Genomic DNA, 21196 nt, shown 5'->3' with positions numbered 1-21196 from the left:
ATGGAGCAGAGTTTAAACTTTTGAAAAAGAGACAAATGTTTGTTTACAGTGTTTGAATAACGTTCCTGTCTCTCTACAACCTCCTGTGTTTCTGTGCAAATCTGTGACCCAAGCATGACAATATAAAAATAACCATATAAACATATGGTTTCTACTTTGCGGATTTTCACCTTTCGCGGGGGGGTCTGGAATGCAACCCCCGCGATGGAGGAGGGATTACTGTAACACTATGTGAGGAATAAAATGTTGATTCAGTTACATATCCCGACCTGTGGACTAATACTTGCCTAAACCTTATTGGGAAGGATTTAGGAGTAATAAAACAATGCACAATTATTTATGGCTGCTCAGGAAAACCTCTTTGCCCTCATATAAAGTGGGATAAGGGCATACAACTATTGATTTAATGACCCAAGCAAATCTGAGCTTTATTACCTGCGGAGTGAGGTTACTAAGCACCAACCAGCAGCTCCCCCGTACCCCACTGTCACTCCAGGCAGCTGAGCCTGCAAACACAAAAGTACCAATTATTTGCAACTTGGAGTTTTCCAGCATCCTTGGAGTGAATACAGCCCCTAAACTAAATCAAAGTTTCAATGAGCCATGCTTTCCTCTTACCTCCGACATATCTACTATCCTGTCCCACACCTCCCCACCCTCTGTTCACTCGAGGGGCACCTGAAGGCCATGGAGACACAGATGACGGCTTCTGGTTGGTCAATCCAGGGGGAGGGCGAGGCAGCGGTGTAGTGTTGCGTGAAGCCTTCCAAAGCTTGTTGTGGCCAATAGGATCAGGTGGCCAGCTAGACTTGTACTCATTGTACTTTGCTAAATATGGAGATAACAATAAAAGTGAATTAACCTGAAAAGCTAAAATGGAAGAGAGAAAGTACAGAGAACTGAGATTTATTAATTAAGAATGAACACTTTAGCTTGAAGACCAAAACCAAAGGTGGAGTAACCTACCAAAAAGTTACTTAGAAGTCACTCAACCTATTAGCTGTGAACAGTCAGTTCAGCCACTTCCTAGGTTTATTTTTAGGATGAAAGCAAGGATGTGTTCCAAATGCATGGAACTGGAAGTTAATCTATCACATACTGAACATTCTTACCCTACCTGTTAAAGGAAACCAGCTAAAAGCTAATGCTCATCAATGTTTAAAACCAATAGATAAAATCGATTTCCCCCTAATGTCCAGATCCATATAATACATATTTTCAGCTATGCCCTGTTGTGACCTAAATCACAGGCATCATGTAACACTCTCTCCAATAATCATCCAAACTTCAGTTGTTGATTTGGCAGCATTTGAATTTCATTAAGTTGTCAGAGACTACTGTACGCTCTTATAGTACATGAACATTTTGCTCCATACCTGGGATTGAAGGTGCAAGGCGTGACTAACTTTATTATATTTACCTCATCCATAGGGAAATTAGTGAAATAAAGGAAAATGTGGCAGAGGACAAAGACAAAGCCAGGTAGGGCTATTTTGGAAAAATGTGTTTCCATTTATTATCTGGTAATTAATTTATTATTTGAATATTGTTCGAAAGTCAAACTGCCATTAGCCATTATTAAGGAATAATGGATTACAGTTGCTATGAATCATTTTGAGTGCCTTATGATGCACGTTTTTCATTAGGAGCAAGAACATATAAATTCTTTCCTGCTCTGGAACTGGCGACGTACAGCTGGCTGTGTGAAAAGCAAGGCCCTTTGAGGTAAACTATTTATGGACATTGCAAATACAATTGCTAACATACTGGAAATTGAAGTTGTTTGAAATGGAAAGGCAGGTCACTGGAAATCATAGGTACATGTGGAATGAAAATGTCCTCTCCCGTTCCGATTCTGGTTAGAATAGTAGCCTCGATTACATGTGGATTACATGACAGTGCTGCCACATTTCTCAAAACCTTGATATACAATTGTATTCTGAATTAAATTAGAATACTGTTTTAGGGTTTTACTTAATTTTTTCGAATCATGATCACGCATTTATTATTTATTTATTAACCACCGAAATTGTAGCTTTGAATATTCACTCTTCCTCTCACTTGGTAATTGCGTTGTGATGAACATCGGAACAGACAAATTTTCTTGCCTATTTATGACATACATACATACATATATACATACATACATGTCAGTATAGGGATACACTGGAAGCACTGTGTATGTACTGTAATGAATAGTGCTTTGCTAAGGCAACATAAATAAATTACCAGTTAAGTAAAAAAACACATTCTATCCGGGAGAAAACAGATAATGATCTCCTAGAATACTATAGTCCAGGTGACCAACAAGATTCGATGGATGCTCCACTCATCTCCTTATACTGTGGTTTCATCTCCCCAAATATTAAATACATGGCTGAAAGTAGCCCAAACAGAAGGCAAAAAATGGCCTCACAATAGATAGCTCCATTTCAGGAAGAAGAGGCCAGCACAGGATTTTCATAAAAAAGGGAATGCTTGTAGCATGTCTTATTCCAGTTTATTGGTTCTTCCTTCTCCATGTATTTGGTGTAATTTAAGTATTTCAATTTTATTTATTTATTTATTTTAACATTTGACCTGCATAGTATATTATTGTGGTATGGCAGGACCAAAAGTGCACGCCCCTTTCAAAGGGAAAAATTCATCAGTCAAACACCACTCAACAATTCAACGTATGACTTGCGATTTTAGACTTTGGCTTGTAAGAAGTTTAAAGTTACAGAAGAATAAAGCCTGTTGGATATTTGTTGAGCAAAGCATGGAAAAAAAAGTACAAACCCAACAGCTTTGAAAGTAAAGAGGTAAAACCTGTCACAAAATGTCCCAGTGGACACAGCAATGCAAATCTTTACCTGAAGGGTTGTGCACATTTGTGAAGGAGCTGTCGGAGGCACTGCTGTAAGGCCAGGCACCGGGTGAAGGCAGTGGGGTGTTGAGAGAGGGGTTAGACCCTGAAAGAGCAAAAACCAAGAAAAAAAAAAAAAAAAAAAAGGAGAGAGTGCAAGAAACAAGATTATAGAAAGAAAAAGAAATCAGCAGATCACCTTCCACGGTTAAGCCCAATGCTGAACCAGAAATGCATAGTTCCATAGCAGTGTTATAATTACCCTGTTAGTCAGTGTGCTTGTAAAAGTGTTGGAACACTGAGGTTTTTTGGCAATGCTGTATTATTTAGTTATTATTATATGGGTTGCAGAGAAAAATCTACTAATATTTTCTTCCAAGCAAAATAATGCTTATGATTTTTTAAAGCCATCAATAAATGACACAGAAGAATAAAACATTAAAGCAACAGGAATGCAAGACGACAGAATGCATTTCAGTAATTAAGGTCACCCAATGGCAAAAGCAAGAATTCATTCTTTGTTTAAGAATCAGGACCTCCAAAAGAAATTAACGTACATTACTAATATTACAGAAAAATGCTGAACCACCCCAATCTCAACTTAACAAAGCAAGCAAAGTTAATAACATAAAACAATACAGCATGTGGACTTGATGACCATGCAGCATACCTGCATTGTCACGTAGAAGCTGGTGGTCAGTATCAACGACGGGGGACCCTCCTGTACCACCCAAGACACTCCCGGGTGTCATGTAAGGGTCAGATTCCGGATCAATGCTCTGGATTCCTTTCCAAGGGACCCCAGGTTGAAACTCTACAATCAGAAACAAAAAACTTGTGGAGCCCATACAAACAGGTTGAAGTAGGCTTGCATATGTACCACCCTACAGAACCATTTTATGAAAATGTGCGAGAAGGCTGCTCAAGTATAGTGCCTTCATTTGCAAAACTGATAGACACACACATCATAATAATCATTTCATAATTTTGATAAAAAGCCATGCATGCTAATGTACAAAAGAATTGTGCTGAAGATACTGAAAAAGAAAAACATTGGACTGTATGTGAAAATAACACTGCAAAATAATTTTGACGTAAAAAGTATAACTTAAAGATGAAGACAGATTTAATGAAGCATGTTTTCTATTATTTTAAATCAAATAATAAACTCAGATAAAATGTTAAGTTTTTTGGTTGACTTATTAGTTTTTTGGCTGACTTAGTGCTTCTGCTGTAGATCAATGAAACAGTGGTTATAAAGTTCGCAAGCCCATAAGAATGACCAGTATTCAGGTATTGAGTCAACTTAATATTTAATCAGATATCTAAATCCTTAAAGAGTGACTCAATTAAACAATACAAAGAACTCAAAATGAGTGCTGCAATGTTTACAGTTACAATCTTTATTGAAAAAAATGCTCTAGAACAAATCTATAAGCATCCCTATTAAAGGGATATATTTATTTCACTGATGTTCTAAGCAAAGAAATGCCACTTGGGTGACTGTTAGCTGCCTTTCCATAAGTTTAAACGAAAACTGATTTTGTACCTCTTGACAAATCATGTCATAGTAAGAGGATATTATGCCCATGGCTGAAGAGAAGTAAAATACATAAAGATGAAAACCGGACATTAAGTGTGCAAGTAAAAAAATTCAATAATATTGCTATTTTTGCCTGGCCAGTATGACTAAAAGAAACTGACTAACTTTAAATCATATCATACAAAGACCTTTTTTTGTAAACGACAAGAATTCACAAACCTCTAACAATTATTGCTCCACTAAAGAGAAAAAAATGTTTACTGTGATACAGAAAGAAAGATATGACGTAGTTAGCAAATTCTTTCCAAAAGAAACAGAGTTTACCTTAAGTCCGCCAAAGACTACCATGATGATCTTACATGTTTGGAAAAGTTCCGAGGACAAATTAGTCAAAATCTGAACGTTTTAGAATATACAAGAACCAATACACCTAATTCCAACAAGTTTGAGGAAACACACTTATGTATGCAACTTTTCACCTATAGTTTACTCCATTCTTCTCTTTAAAATGATCAACTTTGTGGAAGGAAGAAGCTACCAAGCTGAAACATCCTTTTAATAAAACAAAAAAAGAAAAACCATTGCTAAGACCAAGGACATCATTGATCAAATTATCAACTGGTTCAAGTCAAACCAAATGCAAAAATCTGTAGCCACATTTTCGTTCTAAAATGAAAACACTATAAACTGTAGTATGTAAGATGTAACGGAGGAATACAACTAAATCTGACGTGTTAAGCAAAAAATGTGCTTACCAGTGCACAAAATCAATGAACAAAAAATGTTTTTTTAGGCTAAAAATTCCATAAAAATTCTACAGCCTCACTAGCTTACTCATGTTGTGGAAACCAACACACAAGTAATGTGACAGTTAAATACCATTTAGTCCATTAACCTTTATCTACATTTTCCTAAATCTAAAAGCAGTCCCAATGACTCCATCATATGAAGAAGTGCTTCCAGCTTAACATACTTCTCTCTTATTTCAATATGTGATTCACTAATTAAAACAGAAGAATTCTGGAATAGCTTTATTATTGCCTCTAGTAAGTGTAAGACAAAGATTAGATCCTAATGTAACCTCTGTTTCAAACCCAAGTTAATTCCCTTCCGCTAGAGTATGATGAAGTCCATGAATAACTTTACATGGTATTTAAATAAAACACCACGAACAATTTTAAAAAATAAAAATTAAAACATTTTCAACATTGTTATGTTTTGCTTATACCAAACAGGCTTGTGTTTGTATTACTTAACAGCTGGCACGTGTAAGAAATGTACAAAATTAAAACATAGTTGTCTGAAATTACACGTACAGACCCCTTCTTTAGTGCCTTTGCTTATAATTTATATATAAAAACATGTTCAATAACACCATTAGTCTAGTTTCCTTGTGTTAAGTGGAAAAGCGGATGAACACTCTGCTATGGTTAATTGACCTATGAATGTTTTTATTAGTACTTTACAGATTATAGTAAAATGCTCCACTCTCCAGCTTCATGATTAGTGAGTACTGTCTAATAACCTTACCTAGAAACTTCTGTTTCTGTCTCAATGTCGAACTGTTGAGTGCTACTTATGTACACATTGTGTACAGAAGTCAAAATAAAATAATAAAATGAACTCAAAGTCAAGTACAGTCAAAGTGTTACCACATAAGTGATTTGTGTCCAAATGTATTTTCATTGCCTAGACTCATTCCGGACACACACACATTTTATATAACTGTATGTAAATAAATACATATATACACACACACACACACACACACACACACACACTGCAGAGCATTTATGAAGTCAGGCACCGATGCTGGACAAGATGGCTTGGCTCTCAATCTCCATTCCAATTCATCCCAAATGTGTTCAATGGGGTTAACGTCAGTACTCTGGGCGGGCCAGTCACGTTCTTCCATACCAAACTCATCCAACCATGTCATTATGGACCTTGCTTTGCACAGTGGGCCACAGTCATGCCGGAATAGAAAACGGCCTTCCTCAAAATGTTTCCACAAAGTTGGAAGCAAGGCACTGTCCAAAATGCATTGGTATGGTGAAGCATTAAGACTGCCCTTCATTGGAAGTAAGGGGCCTAACCCAAACCCTGAAAAAACAGCCCCACACCACTATCCGTACTCAATCAAATTTCACAGTTGACACAATGAAACAAGGCAGGTAATGTACTCCCAGGATCCGCCAAACCCAGACTTGCCCATCTGACTACCAAACAGAGAAGTGTGATTTGTCATTCCATAGAACACATTTCTATTGTTCCATAGTCCAGTGGCGGTATGCATTACACCATTCCATTCAATGCTTGACATTGGCCTTAGTGATGCAAGGCTTGCATGTAGCTGCTCAGCCATGAAAACCCACTCCAAACCCATTTTTGTGCTTATTAATGCCAGTGGAAGTTTGGAAATCTTCAACTATGGAATCAACAGAGCTTTGGCAACTTTTACGGACCTTTGTAGTCATTGACCCTGCTCTGTGACTTCACATGGTCTTCTGCTTCGTGGCCGAGTTGCTGTTGTTCCTAAATGCTTCCACTCTCCAATAATACCACTTACACATGACTGTAGAATATCCAGCAGGGATGAAATGTCACAAACCACCTTATTGCGAAGGTGGCATCCTATCACTGAACCACGCTTGAAGTCACTAAGCTCTTCATAACACATTTTGTTTCACATATGTTTGTAAATGGAGACTGCGTGGCTATGTATTTGATTTTATACACTTGGGGCAATGGGTCTGATTGAAACACCTGAATTCAACAATTAAGGGGTGTCCCAATACTTTTGTCCATTTAGTGGGTATATACACACACACACACACACACACACACGCTATATAATGTATACACACACAATATGTCCCCTACATACAAACAAGTTCTGTTCTGAGTGCATCAAAGTCAGCCTAGGCCCCATCAAACACAATGTAATCCCCAACCATCAACTCCTATAGCAAACATGTACCTGTACAGCTATTTGTACATAAGAAAATGCTTTTTAAAAGTTATTGTTTGTTACAGATTTCTTGTGTATTTTAATAATAAACAAAATTAATTTTTGTTTCCATTGTTTTTCGTCAGCTGATATCGCTGTTTACACTATCAGGTAGCCTACGCATGCAGACCTAACCTACCTCTTCTCAACTATTATGAAAAACTATTTGTACTGTACAATACACAAGAAAGTGCTAGCAGAAATTAAAAGATATCCAGACTCATATTTAATTTGAATAAAAGTGTGTGCTTTCCAGTTAACTCTCTAGAACACAATACTGGATTGGACATCTTCCCTTTTATCATTGCAGATCAGTTTAAATACCTAGAGGTAAACATCCCAAGTAAACAAAACTTTTTCAAGAAAATTTTGCTGTCTTCATGGAAAACCTTAAGATAGGTCTACCCTCCATCTCACTTTAGCAGGGAGAATTAACACTGTCAAGATGAATATCCTTCCCAAGCTTTTTCTATTTCAAAGCATCCCCATATACATTAACAAGTACTTTTTTTTTTTTTTTTTAAAGAAATTAGATTCAAATCATAACCTCATTTACTTGGAATTCAAAATATCCACGCATCCAAAGGGCGACCCTACAAATATCTAAGGTAGATGGTGGCATGGCTCTATCTAACTTTCAATTTCATTACTGTGTGGCAAATATACAAGCTATAAAAACCTGGACATAGACACAAATAGATTAACACACACAGGCTTGGTCCACAACAGAAATAAAATCCTGCAGTACTTTTCTATATTTCTTGCTTAGTGCCTTAGTAAATACAAGTTATCGCCAGTATACTAACAACCCAACTGTGCTTCATTCACTCAGAATATGGAATCAATGTAGGAAGTACTTCAAGATAGAGAAGCTTTTATCTGTCGAACCTCTGCATGATAACTACCTTTTTCCACCCTCTCAAACTTTAGTTTTTAATGTTTGGAAAATGTACAAGATTATCTATGTACAAATTTCTAAGTGATTTAATGTTTTTGCATCCTATGAACGATTACACTGAAAATTTAGCTTCCCATCAAAAGAATGTTTCCACTATTTCCAAATTTGAAACTTTGCCAAACAAAATCTGCGTAATTTTACTCACCTCCAACCTACTTCTATTCCAGAAGAAATATTCATCGGCCTTGAGGAGTCAGAGCATTTATATAATATATAAAAACATTTTAAAGTCCTTTCCTTTCAAAGATCACAGAGTGCAGTGGGAAAAGGATCTCTAACTCTACATTTCAGAGAAGATCCAACCTGTGAACACTGCAATCGAGCTCCAGCCTCATTGGGCCATGTGTTTTAGGCCTGCACCAAATTAACATCATTCTAGACTAAAATCTTTAAATGCCTTTCACACAGCTTTGGTGTCGCAATCTCTCCTAACACACTAACAGCTGTGTTTGGTGTACTACCAGATGGGCTTAAAGTAGAGAAGGACAAACCAACCGCAATTGCCCTTACTTCACTATTAGCACATAGACTTATCTTGCTCCACTGGAAGAATCTTAGCTCACCTCTTTAGAGAGTCAATGGGTATCTGATGTCATATACTATTTAAAATTGGAAAAAATCTAATTCTCACTTAGAGGATATGTTCAAAACTTTTTTAAAACCTAGCAGGATCTAATTAATAATATTTTAGAATAAGCATTTATATTGAGGAAAAGGATTTTCTCCCCTCTTTTCTACTCTTAAACGTTTTACTGTATGGAATGTTACTTGCTTTTAATAAAGTCAATAAAATAAAATTGCAAGGACATTATCACTGTGTTATTTTTATATAAATTGTTTGTCTGCACTGACACTATGAAGCATAAAATATTGGTATTTGAAAGATGCATGCAAAAATTGCATCTGTCTATCTACTACTAAAGTATTTTATTCATTCAGATTCGGTAGAAATTGCAGTGGTCAAAAATGATTTAGAACAAAAAGTACAGAAATGTACTTACCTGGTGGCCAGCTTGGATTGCTGCTTTTGCTTCCCATCTTGTTGGCAGAAGATCTAGGTGGTAACCAGCTGTCACCTGAAGAGACTCCATGGCCACTAAGGGAATCAGAACTCATCTCGTACTGGGAGAATGGAGAATCTACCCGTACCTTCACTGGTGGTACCACAGCCCCTGTGCCATAAACAGAACACACTGTATGCAGCAACAGCCTTACTAACCAATCACCCCAACTGCTATTATTCCCCTGAAGGACACCACTATTGACGGGGGGGGGGGGGGGAACACATCCAGGCTAACTTAGTGAACCAATCCTTAAAAAGTGAAATTTGCCGGAAAACAAAGTACTCCCTCAGCAAGAGATGCTAGAATCAGCCCTTTTTTTTTTTTATAAAAGAAACATGAAATATTAAAGCAAGCAAGGAGGAACTTGCTGCAGTCCACATATCAAACCATCATTCCTAATTTGTGGGAGAAGTCTAACCCCCTTCCTTGGCACTCACAAAGTCACTTGCTTTTGTGAATACTATTTATTTTTTTCCTTAGCTTGTCCCATTTTTATATGTGACCGCTACTTATATAAAACCCTTTTTGTTATTTTTTGTAGTCAATTACAACCAGAAAAATGTTAACTTTGTGTACATCACAGGTAAAGCAGCAGAAAAAGTCAAAAAGAAAAAACAAAATTTGCTATTTGAGTATATCCACAGTAATTAATTTCATCAGGGGAGACCATATTTCTTTAAAATGTTTTAAAAAGTTTTACAAGGGAACAACAAAAATGTGTGAACAATACTGTATATCTAGACTCTTATGTTATACTAAACTGGTGAGTGCTGGAATTGCTGGTTTTGAAATAATACACACAATATAATTTTCTGCTGTTGACCTTAGCTAACCTGCCTGATCCCCAGTTCCATCAATATAGTTCTCTTTGGAAAGAACTATTTCTCATCATTTGAGAAAAACTCTCCCTATATTTTCCACATTCCCCACAAGCACTCCCTAATTTTTTGTTGAAAAAGAGATGTTATAGTAACACCTGGTATTCTCTTCCCTTACTTCCTTTATAATTTTAGACACCTGTGACTGTTCTGCTAGTTCTCATCATGTAATTTATTCAGTAGAATTTCTCTGGGAACTGCCCTGGCACAGTGGTAGCGCTGCTGCCCTCGCAGTAAGGAGACCTGGGTTCACTTACCGGGTCCTCCCCGTGTGGAGTTTGCATGTCCTCCCTGTGTCTGCGTGGGTTTCCTCTGGGTGCTCTGGTTTCCTCCCACAGTCCAAAGACATGCAGATTAGGTTGCATTGGCGATCCTAAATTGTCCCTAGTGTGTGCTTGGTATGTGGGTGTGCGTGTGCCCTGCGGTGGGCTGGCCCCCTGCCCGGGGATTTGTTCCTGCCTTGCGCCCTGTGCTGGCTGGGGATTGGCTCCAGCAGACCCCCCGTGACCCTGTGTTAGGATATAGCGGGTTGGATGATGACTGACTGACAGGACGATCATTTCTATCTCCTCCTTATAACAAAATGGAGATCAAATTGCACATATTACAGATGTGAAGTGCCATTTGTTTACAGAAATCATAATTATGTTCAAGAATGTACTACTGTCATGTGCATATAGATCTGAAAATGTCCAAGCACGGCTTGCTTGACATTTATTGAACTGTGTTATATCTGAAGGAGTAAACACCAACTCATCACTTTGCATGTTCTAGAGTTTTACTAAGACACAGCTGTACCAGTTACCAGAAGAAAAGAAAAACAGACTCTCAGTAATATACCAATTTTGAAATTGTTTCACACTACAGTAGTCTACATACTAGGACAACAGTGGACAGGTAATTAAGTAAAATGTAAAGATCTGCAAATAGACATTTTCTTATTTTTTTTCTTTTTAATGACAAATATGTTCTGCTTTTTTCAGGTGAGTAAAACCAAAGTTGCAAGATAAGGTAGTTATTTCAGATAGGACAGACAGAAGTTTCAAAGTAAGGCAGCTATACTCACTAATCATGGCACCAAACAACATGTCGGCTAGTGCATGCAAGTAAATATGCATAGTAGTATTTGTATAGTATAAATTCTATAAACCTATAATCCAATGAAATAGTTTTTATTACACTCAGAACAAACACTGAAGGAATTTATTGGGACTTTACTCATATGCACAAAGTACACACACACGCATATACACACACATATTATATATATATATATATATATATATATAAAAATTGTGGCGGACTACCGGGGCCCTTACCCGGTAAGGACGACTTGATAGTGGAGGGGAGAGAGTTTTATTCAGGAAATTATCTCCTTGGGAACGCTAGAGGGCAGTCCCACTCACTTGTGAATGGAAGCTCAACCCTGCTGGGGCCTGTGGCCACCGCCAGGGGGGCACCTGGACATTTCCCTAGCCCTATTTACCAGCACCTGGAAGTGCTGCCGGAAGAAGAATGTTGGATACCTGGAGTCCTTCCAGACATCCTATTAAAGGAGCCCGGCGCCACTACTCTGGGAGCCAGAGTTGTGAGGAGGTGGATGAAACTTGTTGGGTAAGGGAGTGAAGGCAGAGAAAGATGAAGGAGGAAAGGCTTTTTTGTTGGACTGTGCTGTGGGCAGCAGAGAAAAAGGTGCTTCGCCACATGAATATGCGTGTGGTGTGTGGCAAAATAGTGTCTCTGCCTGTCTGTGTCAGGGCAGCTATATATCATGGTAAACTCGCAAAGACCAACCAATATCTATGAAAATTGTCAATTAAATACTGTGGCTAAAGATAAACAAGATGAAACTGATGTGTGTGCTCATTACAGCACATTCTGGCTCTACTTGATTTTATGGAGATCGAGCAGTCCCTAAGAGGGGAGTAAGAAGCCTCTCAAAGCAGAGGGTTTTCTTCTTGAATCTATACTTAAAAATGTCCTCAATGGAGGGGAGACCCCAAAAACCATCTCATCCATCCCAACCACATGTTGCGGAGTCTTCCTATTAGACACACTGTAATTTCCGCACCAGGATGTAATGTAGCTCGTCAGGACACTATCAATAGTGTCCTGGTAGAAGGTGGTGAGAATGGGAGGAGGGACTCTCACTCGCTTCAGCCTCTAAAGGAAATCTGGGAATGGATGGACATTATAGGTCCAATCACAATGCAAAAACATTAAGATTTTTTTTAATGATTTACAATATACAGGGGTGGTCAAATGTAGGTTTACAAGCAGGTTTTGATTTCTACACTCAAGCACACTTTAATAATAAGTAGAAAAATACAAAAATAAATACAAGAATAAATGCATTGTATAGCGTAGTCACAACTGTAAACCTATTTTTGCCACCTCTGTATTAAGTCATATGATATACTACAAAATACAGCAGTATTGTAATCATTCCCTTTTTATTTAATTCAAGATAAAGTCATATTTCAACAGGCAAAATTGCTTAATGTAACACAGCAAAAGAAAAATCTTCCACATTTGAAAGGTTTCATTGGAAAGAGTTTTAGTTGATCTGGATTTCTTATTTCTCAAGTTTCCAGAACATAGTTATGGCTCTTAACACACACCAGGGCATTGTTTAACCTCAGCTATTGGCGACTCCTTGTAAAAGAGGTTGCTTATTTATGTAACAGGGCTGTCAGCCTATAATTATAAAATATGCTATTTAATTAAATACAACTGTGCATTTGTCTGAGGACTATATTCACATACATTTCCATAAATGGTATATATTAGTAGACCATTTATTTACATGTTTTCTTCATACTAAAAATATTTAAGATGTCATACACAAGTAAAAGCTGAAAACATTAAAAAAGTGTCTCTTATCAAATACTGATGAAGGTTCCATATTAATTAACCTTTGGGGAATAAGCAATTCTTGCTTTTCACAACAGTTGCAAGCATTAATAGACTGCAATGCATTTAAATTCCAATAGATACAACTCCACAGAAAACAAAATCCAAAGAATTGTCTCAAACAAGTCGATAATTTAACTACCAAAATATGTTGTTATACTCTACTGTATCAGTTCTCTCCAACAGGGAGCAGTACATGGTCACACCAGGTAGTAAACTCTAGGGATACTCGAGATAAATTTGAAGCCATTCAAAATAAGCCAATTTTTCATTCAAAAGTACATGGTTGGGGATGTCCAAGTTAGGCAAGTTAGGTATTAAATGTTTTTATGTTCTGTTTTTCTAAGCATTACAGTAATGAAAAGTTGTAGTGCTACTACTTTAAGGACGTCAAATGTACGTGTAGTTTTATTGCCAGGCAGCCAGCAAATAGAGGAGCCGGGTTTAGGAGACGAGGATTGAAATGTTGAATTTCCTTTTAAAGAAAGTGGAATAAGCAGAGAATCATTAATCTAAGAAGTTGTCCTGTGCATAGAAATGAAAGGTCGACAAATGTATTCTCAGGCTCAACTTTGAGTGGAAGAAAGCGGGTCTGTATGCTGCAACACCTACAACTGAATGGAAAAAGAATACTGATACAGTTGAAGTATTAGAATGGTGGGTAGTAATTAGGAGGAGCCTTATTTTGCTTTAGGATTTTTGATAATGTCATTTAAATACATCAAATGTATATCCATTTCAGATTATTTTTTTCCTCATAAAACATGTACACAAAACACTAAGGGATATGTATTTTATTTAAAAATGTTATTTTATGGACCCAGGATAATGGGGCATGTAGATTAAATTGCTAGTCATGGTGGAAATGAATGTAAATAAGTGATGTCAAAAATAAATCAATTCTTATGACAATGAATAAGAGAAAGGTAGTGGCACTAAAAACCTGATCAGGGCCTCCCTAGTAGATGGTCTTAACCTTCTCCTCCTTGGATTATACACAAAGCATCTTGTTTTAGGACAACTTTTTCAGATACTCTTCAAAAAAGATTCTATGAAGCAATTTCTTAAATTTGCATTTGCCTTTAGTTTTATTCACAAATTCCCCACACTTGTTAATTAACAGGTAAACTTCAGGGAGACTTAGCATATGTGAAAATCTTTATTACATGTCTAACCAAAGTGTAACACAATGCCAATCAATATATTAAAACAATTTTATAAAATGTGTATGTTTTACAATTGAAGATCAAGCTCCAGATAATTAAAACTTTTTCTTCCTAGTACACTATGTAAAATAAACAATACTTGACTCAAGATTAAGATCAACTCTTCCTGCTTTTATGCTTATAATGAGGCTGCACTACAGAAAGTAAATTCATTTTTCATTTGAAACTGTGAAAATCTTAACATATTAAAATAACACTAGAACAATGAGGATGAAAAAACCTGAAGGTTTAAAAAGAAATCCCAAATCCTGTCTCTTGTCAATTATACAGATCCTGCTTTACAGACCTTTGTCTGCCATTAGGTGGGTCTTACCATTCTTGTGCAGAGGTGGGTTATGGAGGGGATGCAGCTGGAGATAAGCCATCCATCATAGATGTCCACTGCTTAAAACGAGACTGTTGGGATCCTGCATCCTTGTTCCCACCTCCCACCATGGAAGGAAAGTCTAAACTTCCAATATTGACATTGGAACCAAAAACCTTGAAAAGACAAAGTATAGTTAAAATAGTGCAACAAGATATATCCTGTAATAAACGGACCTAAAAAGGTCAGCTCTTCTAAGCTAGTCCATGGCTAGTCCATCAATAGGCAAGAGACAATAAAATTTTCCATACCAGATTGGTCGAGGCCCGGGTTTAACGTTTGTCACCAGTACTGTTAGCCAACAGGGTGCTAGGGGAAATTGGACTACTGTTGGTAAATGGAGAAGAATAAGGGGAAGGCATGTCCAGAGGCAGGTGGAAAGGAAGAAGGTAAAGAGAAAGGAAATGAGGGCAGGAACTTTGAATTTTAGCAGTTTGACAGGTAAAGGGAGAGAGAGAGTTAGTTGATATGAAGGAGAGAAGGAAGGTTGATATATTGTGTGTGTGCAAGAGACCAGACAAATGTGGAGTAACGCCAGGTGTATTGGAGGTGTGTTCAAATTGTTCTACTATGGTATGGATGGTAGGAGAAATAAAAGTGGTTATCCTGAAAACAATTTTAAACCAGACTGTTTAATGCAATCTTGGGAAGTGAGAGGATGCCTGAGGAGGGGAGAAGAAGTGTACTGGTGCAGATTTTAAAGAATAAGGGTGATGTGCAGAACTGTAGTAAATACAGAGGGATAAAATTGATAAGCCATGGCATGAAGTTATGGGAAAGAGTAGTGAAGCTTGGTTAAGAAGGGAGGTGATTAGTGAGCAGCAGTATGGCTTCATGCTGGGGAAAAAGCAATACAGATGCAATGTTTTGCTCTGAGAGTGTTGAAGATATATAGAGAAGGCCAAAAAGAGTTGCATTGTGGACCTGGAGAAAGCATAGGACAGCCTAGAGAGGATAAATTTGCAAAAACCTCAAGTAAACTTTTTTCACGTTGTCATTATGGGGTGTTGTGTGTAGAATCCGGAGGAAAAAAATTAATTTAAATCCATTTTGGAATAAGGCTGTAACATAACAAAATGTGGAAAAAGTGATGCGCTGTGAATACTTTCCGGATGCACTGTATGCTCTAGAGAGGAGAGGAATGAAGATCAGTAGGACCAAGACAGACTACATGGGTGTGAATGAAAGGGAGGTCTGAGGAATGGTGAGGATGCAGGGAGTAGAACTGGCGAAGGTGGAGGAGTTTAAATATCTGGGATCAATAGTACAAAGTAACGGAGTGTGGAAGAGAGGTGAAGAAGAGTGCAGGCAGGGTAGAATGGGTGGATAAGAGTGTCAGGAGTGATTTGTGACAGACGGGTACCAGCAAGAGTGAAAGGGAAGGTCTACAAAACGGTAGTGAGACCAGCTATGTTAAATGGTTTGGAGACAGTGGCACTGACAAAAAGACCGGAGACAGAGCTGGAGGAGGTACAGTTAAAGAGGTTATGATTTGCATTAGATGTGATGAAGACTGACAGAATTAGGAACTAGTGCATTAGAGGGTCAGCTCAGGTTGGACCGTATGGAGACAAAGTCAGAGAGGCAAGATTATGTTGGTTTGGACATGTGCCAAGGATGGAGCTGCTAAGCATGAGGAAAAGGGGAAAGCCTAATAGGATGTTTAATGATGTGGTGAGAGAGGACACGAAGGTGGTGGGTGTGACAGAGCAAGATGCAGAGGACAGGAAGATATGGAAAAACATGACCCGGTGTGGCGACCACTAACGGGAGCAGCTATAAGACAAAGAATAAGAAGACTGTCTCAAGTTGAAAACTCTTCCCACTGTGACTACTAATGCACAGACAGTAACGTGAATCGAGCCAAAACAAGATATTTTCTACACAATTACATGAGCTCCAAAAATGACAAACTATACAAACATTCATAAGTCCTCAGGACTACTGACAATTAGGAATACCCGTCTAGAAGATGTATACATTAATTTGTTTACTTACAAATATATTTGAAGTTCACAATTTTTTAATTAAAATGTCATTACTTGATTTGCTACCTTTCCCCATTGTCTTCACAGCCTACTCTTAAGCATACAGGAGATTTTACTTGAAAACTAAGATAGTTCTTTGTTTAAGTAAGACATTTATTCAGTAGAAATGTTTACATTTAAAATGATTGTAATATTTGTCTCTGTATGCCACAGCAACTGCTTGACTGACCTTGAGCATTTGGAGAAGCATGTTCATTTGTCTCCTGTTCAAGCACTTTGATATGAATACAGATCTATAGAAATATATAGATCTTTCTGAAATTTCTTTCTGGATTTCTGAAAACCCCAGTGTAACAGCTTTCAAACGAGTGGAGCATTTGCTAAACAAATCTAAATGAAAATGGCTTTCTTTTCACTCATGATTTTCCTAAGAAAACTAATAGTTAAACACACAAACAATACTGGTAAGAAGCCACCTTTGCTGGTCACATATCAATATCCATAATACTAACCGAGAATGGTAAACCGGATATGGAAGCAGGTATGCCCGTGGACGCAGGAGACATAGTGCGCAGGCGCCACACAAACCCCCCCCACAGACTACGGAGTCCATAGAGACTACGAACGACGTAACTACACAAACAACAAGAGTCAGCGCCCCACCCCAGAGTAAAACGGGACAAGAATGGTAAACCGGATATGGAAGCAGGTATGCCCGTGGACGCAGGAGACATAGTGCGCTGGCGCCACACAAAGCCCCCCCCCCCCCCAGAGTGAAACGGGACAGACTGACACGCAGGCGCCACACAAACCTCCCCACAGACTACGGAGTGAAACGGGAGAGACTACGAACCATCTGACATGCCGCAAGCAGGATAAGGCGAGGTCAGAAATAAAAGACAGAGTAGGAAACAAAGTAAAACGTCATAAAGAAGTTAAAGAACGGGGCCAAACACATGGAGAGCAGGTTACAGATGATGAAAACTAGAATGCAACAGCTTCAAAAAAACCTAGGCACGAAACACATGCACAGCGAGATACAGAATATAAAAGCAGAAAAAACGACAGTTAAACGTCCACACTACACAGCGGAGGCAGACCCGGAACATACAGGCGCCTACATCACGCGTCGGAAGGCGCGGGAAAGTACGAAAGGCAAAGGCGCCTACACAGCATGGTAAAACCCAACATAATACGGAAGGCGCAGGCGTTTCCGCCATATAGTGAGTGGCTCTACTGCGTAGTGAAGGCGCAGGTGTCACCGCCATATTGTGCGTGGCACTACTGCGGAGTGAAGTTAGGAATAATGTGCTGCTTGGGATCGTACAAAACGCCGAACGCGACCCACCGTCTGAAACTGCGGAGGAAAAGCAGGCACGGGTACAAACCGAACGAGCTCGACTGACGGATATACGCCTACAACGCGCGTCTCAAACCGCAGAAACAGGGCAAGCACGGGTTCAAAACAATGCAAGCTCCTACAACGCGCGTCTGAAACTACGGCTGCCCAGCGGGCACGGGTTCAAAACGCCGGGGGTAGGCGAGCGAAGCGAGCGGGGGCGGAGCCCCCTTGTAATTATCTGTTTAAATACCTTACTGCACCTAAAATACACTTTGCAGTTGCATAAGATTTAACAAACATAAGCTACAAAATACATAATATAAAACTCACCAGGGTACCCAGGTATCTGTCCTTTGGCGTGCAAGTCTGATATCCCTCCACCCAGCCCTGAGTGCACCAGATTGTCTTGGTGTTGCTTAGACAGATGAGAGGGCGAGTGCTTCAAAACCCCACTAGGCTGTTGCTGCTGCTGTTGACGCTGTTGCTGCTGGAGGACATTCATCATTCTTGCCAACTTTTTAGTGAAAGGGAAAACAGTAGAAAGACAGAAACCAAACTCAAAAAACTATTCCTTAAAATACAGCACAGACACTGCAACTTAAAAGAATGAAAATATCCATCAATCAGTATCAAACAATTGCAATTTTAAGAGTTCTAGGTGACTACAGTGTTATAGTATAACCTTTCAAATGAATACTAAAGGTTGTATGTTACTTAGAAAGTCCCTGCAACATTCTTACTGACCTATTAAAATGTCTTGAGTAACTTTTTTAAATGGTATCATAAATGATTTTCATGCCAGCACCCAATGTGTAAACAATAATACTGAATTAAACAAACAGGCCACTTGAACACATGTATAGACAGCTAACACCTACAGATGATCATTGCACAAGTGTTAAGAGTTATGCATGAAGACTACAATAAAAGTCTACTATACTCACCTGTTGAGGGTCTGGCTGTTGTCTCACACTTTGGGGGAATTTTCTCTGGTTCTGAAGGAGCTGCTGCTGCTGTTGCTGCTGCTGTTGCTGCTGCTGCTGTTGCTGCTGGAGAAGCAGCTGGTAGGCCTATGTATTTAAAAAATATTGTTATATTTAAACTCACTAAATTAATTAGGATCTGCAGTATTGTAATACTCACCAACTGGAACTGGTGAATCTGGGGAAGCTGGCTGAGCATGGCTAATTGTTGAGGTGACAACTGAGACAAAGGTGAAAGCTGTGGGGCCACATTGAAAAGCCCAGGGTTCAGGCCACTGTTTGGGGGAAGCTGTTTCAACATGGAGGCAGAGACCTAGGGGGCAGGGGTGGGAAGAAATACAACAATGATTAATCATTCCAAGCTGTGGTAATGATAGACCTGCGCCTTATCCCTATTACAGAAAAATGAAGAATGATCAAAATATTGATCTTGACCTATTGAGAAAAACAGTCAAATCAAAATTTTTCAACACCACATAAAACAACATTAACTACATTATAACGTTCAAAAAGCTTTTCAATGCCACACAAAACAGTCTTGCTGGCGAACACATTTAATTACCCCTACAATATCAATATCCACTATAACGTGGCTAAGCTGATGTCATAATTAGAAACTGTTCTACAGAAGCAGCCCTTCAGTTTGGGGGAATTGGTGGTATTCACATAGTGGCCATATCTGGAGAAATTAAATCCATAGAGAAAGGGGTATTTTCATAAGCAAAAACAAAGATGGAGACTGCCATAAAAGGCAAAGAAAAGAGCAAAACTAACCAGTTAAGCTGACCGTTTCAGCAATGTAATTAATATGGACAAGTTCCTCAATATGATTAAAAATTCTTCTCTTGCTTTTGCCTTCACCCATTCTGTGTAGAACTTGCTACTGCTTATTTTTTCAGGATAAGGCATAACCAACTGCTGTAATGTCAACTATCATACGCACCACTGTTCTATGATTCTCCATCACAATTTGCTTCGTTGTACGATCATTTTCTTTTGTTGTTGATGTTGAAAGCCAGCTAAAACCTTTGAGTCGCCTTTAAAAGATGACCCATCACAATGGAATTCTACAGCACATCTTCTACTTTGATATATAAATAGGACTAGTAATGGGACATGTTGATATGGCAAGAAGGAATCCTTAAAAGGTGCACTATTCTCCAGCATGAGAAATTCAACAATAAAACTCATGATTGAGTGTTTTTTGCATACACTGCAAAACCAAACAAGCTACAAGCTTGTTTTTCACATACTCTAGTACAGAAGATGCCACCTTTGGTCACTTACAAAATCAGCATCACAGAATATCAATTTCAAAGTAAGGCTCAAAAATGTTTGATCACCCCTACTAGCCTAAAAGCTTGAAACACCATTTAAATTGTTTAAGTTTTAAAAAGTTCCAATGGAAGTATTAATTTTAAATATTAACCTATATGACAAACTTTATCATCCAAAAATAGTCACATATTATATATTTATTGACTCAAATAAGAACAAAACAGAGAACATAATTCAGTCCAACTAGCTTATTTAGACCTATGTCACTTTAGTCCAGCAATATTCAGCTGCTGCCTTCATGAACAATCTTACTGAGTCGTATGTAGTCATGGAGCGCTCCCATGAAACTGGTCAAAGAATCTGGCAACTCAGCAACTCACTCCAACTAGTCCGTAACTTGTTTCAACAAATTTGTCTTTAATCAGAGGGGTGGGCTTGGGTCCATGAGCTCCGACCACTAATAAGTGCTCATCTGGAACGAAGAATACGGAACTAAGAACAACAAGGAAGGTTGTTGTTCTGGACCCCACAAACAGAAGAAAAGTTTATCTGTTTTGCATAACATAATGGAATAGGGGAAAAACAACAAAGGGATGAGATTGTGTATGAAACTCACAATACTTGTTAACCCTTCGTACAGCACTAGCTCTGTCAGGCTGCATGCTATTGGCTGTCAGAAAAAGGGGCAAGCAAAACTTTGCTGGAACCTTGACACACCGTCACTAAATTTGACATGCCAAGAGATTTTCAGTTTTGTAAATTGAAATGGTCTGGTGACAAGATCAGTAACTGCATTTAGCA

At 38.4% G+C, this 21196-nt stretch overlaps 1 protein-coding gene across 1 annotated transcript in view; it reads right to left on the bottom strand.

The window, feature by feature from the left end:
- Window positions 1-21196, bottom strand: part of tnrc6ba (trinucleotide repeat containing adaptor 6Ba) — a 104778-nt gene that overhangs the window by 13131 nt on the left and 70451 nt on the right. Inside the window, 10 exon segments of the mRNA XM_051934633.1 lie at window positions 436-506; window positions 619-828; window positions 2856-2954; window positions 3519-3662; window positions 9361-9531; window positions 14754-14781; window positions 14783-14915; window positions 18470-18648; window positions 19079-19204; window positions 19278-19430. Of these exon segments, the coding sequence (XP_051790593.1) occupies window positions 436-506; window positions 619-828; window positions 2856-2954; window positions 3519-3662; window positions 9361-9531; window positions 14754-14781; window positions 14783-14915; window positions 18470-18648; window positions 19079-19204; window positions 19278-19430 (1314 nt within the window).

This window comes from Erpetoichthys calabaricus, chromosome 12 (genome assembly GCF_900747795.2).
Source record: "Erpetoichthys calabaricus chromosome 12, fErpCal1.3, whole genome shotgun sequence".
Taxonomy (NCBI): Eukaryota; Metazoa; Chordata; class Cladistia; order Polypteriformes; family Polypteridae; genus Erpetoichthys; species Erpetoichthys calabaricus.
Note: the sequence above shows the minus strand (reverse complement) of the source record. Positions and strands in the feature narration are given on the sequence as shown.